The following is a 3,306-nucleotide window of genomic DNA, read 5'->3' on the forward strand; positions in this document are numbered from 1 at the left end:
TGGCGTGGCCTCAGCACCGGCCATCTTTCAGAGGGAGATAGGCAACCCCTTCAGGGGCATGAGGCACGTGGCGGTGTATTTGGACAACATCCTGGTTACTGGCACTGACGACGGGGACCACCTGCACAACGTCCTGGCACGATTGCAGGACGCCGGACTCAAGCTCAAGCTGGAAAAGGGCGTTTTCCTGGCCCCAGCGCTGAGTACCTCGGACATGTAATTTCCCAGGCTGGCCTGTCTCTAGCCTCCCGCAAAGCTGATGGTGTTCTCAAGGCGCCAAAGCCCCACAACAATAAGGAGCTTCAGAGCTACCTCGGCCTCATTCACTTCTACAGGAGTTTCCTGCTGAACCAGTCGGCGCATCTACAGTCCCTCCATCTTTTACTTCTAGATGGTCAGCAGTGGACCTGGAAGAAGGAGCAGGAAGGGGCATTCCAGCGCAGCAAGGGGCTGATTACCAAGCCTCCAGTGCTGGTGCACTTCGATCCGGACCAGCCTGTCGTCCTTACAGTAGATGCGTCGCCGTACGGCGTGGGAGCCGTCGTGGCGCATCGGTACAAGGATGGCCAGGAACGCCCTGTGTCGTTTGCTTCCCGTCGGCTTCTTGCTGCAGAATAACTTTACAGCCAGCTGGGTAAGGAAGGCCTGGTCCTCATGTTCGGGGCCGAGCGCTTTCAGCAGTACCTGTGGGGCAGAGAATTTGAGGCGGTCACGGAACACAAGCCACTGCTGGGTCTGCTGGGGCCGGACAAGGCGGTTCCCGTGCAGGCATCGCCTCGAGTGATACGCTGGGCCTTGAGGCTTGCGGCCTACAGCTACCGGCTGGTCTACCGTCAGGAAAAGGACCTGGGACCTGCAGATGCCCTTAGCCGTCTGCCCCTGCCGGAGGTGCCAGCTGCTGCTCCAGAGCCTGCTGAACTGTTCATGCTGGAACACGCGTACCCGGAGGTACTCTCCAGATCTGCGGTGTCACAGGCGACCAGCCGGGACCCAGTCCTGTCCCAGGTGGTCAAGGCGGTGTCCCGAGGGCAGGAGTTGGTGCAGCAGGCTTACAGCCACAAGGCTGCCGAGCTGGGCCTGCAGCAGGGCTGCCTACTGTGGGGTTCCAGGGTGGTGATCCCACAAAGTCTCCGGTGCAGGGTCCTGCAGTTGCTGCATGTGGGTCATCCTGGTGTATAAACGACGAATATTGTGGCCCGGTCCCAAGTTTGGTGGCCTGGCCTGGACCAGGACATCACTCACATCGTGCAGAGCTGCCAAGTCTGCCAGGCGCACCAGCGGGCCTCGCATCATGTGGAGATCACCCCCAGGTCGTTCCCACAGAGACCCTGCTGCCGCTTGCACGTAGATGTTGGGGGTCCCTTCCTGGTAGTGGTGGACGTCTTTTCGAAGAGGGTGGAGGTCCTACTTGTCACCACTCTTTCAGCAGGCGCGACCATTGCGGCGCTGCGACAGGTCTTCACCACCCATGGGTTGCCGGACATCATCGTATCCAACAATGGCCCCGCTTTCGCCAGCACAGAGTACCTGGCCTGGCTGACGAAGAACGGAATACGCCGGATGATGGTTCCGCCGTACCACCCTGCTTCGAACGTTGCAGCCGAGCGGGTGGTACAGACAATCAAGGACAAGATGAAAAAGAGTAAGGCTGGAGATTTCCGGACGCAGGATATTTCCGGACCGTGCCACACGATGTCACTGGCCGTATCCCCAGTGAGTTCCTGCTGGGTCGCATGGTCAAGACACCCTTGGACGTTCTGCATCCGGACCTCCGGTCCACAGCGCTCCTGAAACAGCTGAAGCAGAAGCTGGCTGCTGACCGAGGGTGCCATCCCGGGCCTTTGCCGGAGTCGGGAGCTCCGGTCTTCGCCAGGAATTTCCGTCTTGTCCCACACTGGTCCGCCGGACAGGTGCTATCGCCTGCCAGCGCCTCATCCCTGCTCGCCTGCAGGCCGGACGGGAACACGTGTGTCATGTACAAAGCCTTATGTGCGCCTGTATGGTGCGGCGGACGGCCAGTGGCTGTAAAAGAAGAAAAAATGGCGGGATTCGGCGCGAGCTCGCCTGACGCGGCACCTCGGCCAACAGCCAATCACGAAGATACACGGGTGCTGGAAGAGGGAGCAGAAGTAGAGAAGAACGAAGGCGGCGTTCGAAAAGAAGAAAGGCCGGTGCATGGAGTGGACGAAGCGAGGTTGTTGGGCTGCGGGTCCGATCCTCAAGACTTCAACAGCACCGGGCGGAGAAGCGAGGCTGTCGAACTGTGGGTCCGAGTCTCAAAGACTTCAGGAGCGCCGGGCGGAGAAGCGAAGCTGTCGGGCTGCGGGCCCGAGTTTCGTGAATTCAGTGACGATCCGGCCTCTGTCCTACCTCCAGCCTTTGGTGTTCGTGGGTCCTGCAGTGACATGGTGCTGAAGGCAAGCCCTTCATACTTTCTTCCTGCGACTCCTTGGCCGAGCTGCGGTTGATCCTCAAGACGCAAGTAGTGTCTTATCAGAATAGTGTTGGCCTGAGCTCGTTGGTTGCACATAGCACAAATGGTTTCCAGCAGAACGTATGGACACGGACAGAAAAAGGACGACGACACACGCTGGACTAGCAACTGAATGTTTATTCTTGGTTTCCCACACCTTTATAGCACATGACAGCCAATGCTTTTTCCTTTTGTCATGCCGGTTATCCGTCTTTCAGGGCGAAGTGTCGTCTTTGCGCAAGTAGTTTTTTTTCTTTTTGTGGTAGTAGTATCGAGGGTGTACTGATGCATGATTGCCCGCTTCTGTCAATGGCCATGGCTTCTAAAATTTCGCGCGTCAGCTTGTCTTTACTTTTTTTAAAACCTGTATGTCGTAAAGTTGTACGGGGCAATGATGCTGGCGATGATGAAAAGCGATATGCCTAGCGGAGATTCCTTCTAAAGATGCTGCATGCTCTCTTGTCCTGTCATTGACACACCTGCCTGTTTGTCCTATATATCTTTGGCGACATGATAAAGGTATATCATATATCACCCCTGTTTTGCAGGTAGTGTATTTCTTCTGGTGGTTGATTGTGCACTGCTTATTTTTCTGGCCATTGTTGACTCGCGCACACATTGAATACGCCTTCTTTGGTGCTGAACATACAACCGTGACGCCTTCCTTTCCGGCTATCTTCTTTAGCTTATGAGTTAAGCCATGTATATAAGGCACAACTGCGACCTTCTTCCTTTTCTGTTGGCTCTTTTCTTTTTCGTGAGGCTTGCTGTTCGGGACAACGCTGGCTATCCGAAAGGCCTGCTTACAGCTGTCGCCGAAGGGTTGCTAAAGA

At 56.3% G+C, this 3,306-nt stretch overlaps 1 protein-coding gene across 1 annotated transcript; it reads left to right on the forward strand.

Moving 5' to 3' along the window:
• The first annotated feature begins 654 nt into the window (after positions 1 to 654).
• On the forward strand, positions 655 to 1,179 carry LOC125947237 (uncharacterized). The gene has a single exon (XM_049671648.1). It carries the CDS (start codon positions 655 to 657, stop codon positions 1,177 to 1,179), a length of 525 nt encoding a protein of 174 aa, XP_049527605.1.
• Positions 1,180 to 3,306: the final 2,127 nt, after the last annotated feature.

Source organism: Dermacentor silvarum, chromosome 7 (genome assembly GCF_013339745.2).
Source record: "Dermacentor silvarum isolate Dsil-2018 chromosome 7, BIME_Dsil_1.4, whole genome shotgun sequence".
Lineage (NCBI taxonomy): Eukaryota > Metazoa > Arthropoda > Arachnida > Ixodida > Ixodidae > Dermacentor > Dermacentor silvarum.

Excerpts from the sequence above, each read along its gene's own strand:
- LOC125947237 (XM_049671648.1), top strand. The coding sequence starts at position 655 with ATGTTCGGGGCCGAGCGCTTTCAGCAGTACCTGTGGGGCAGAGAATTT.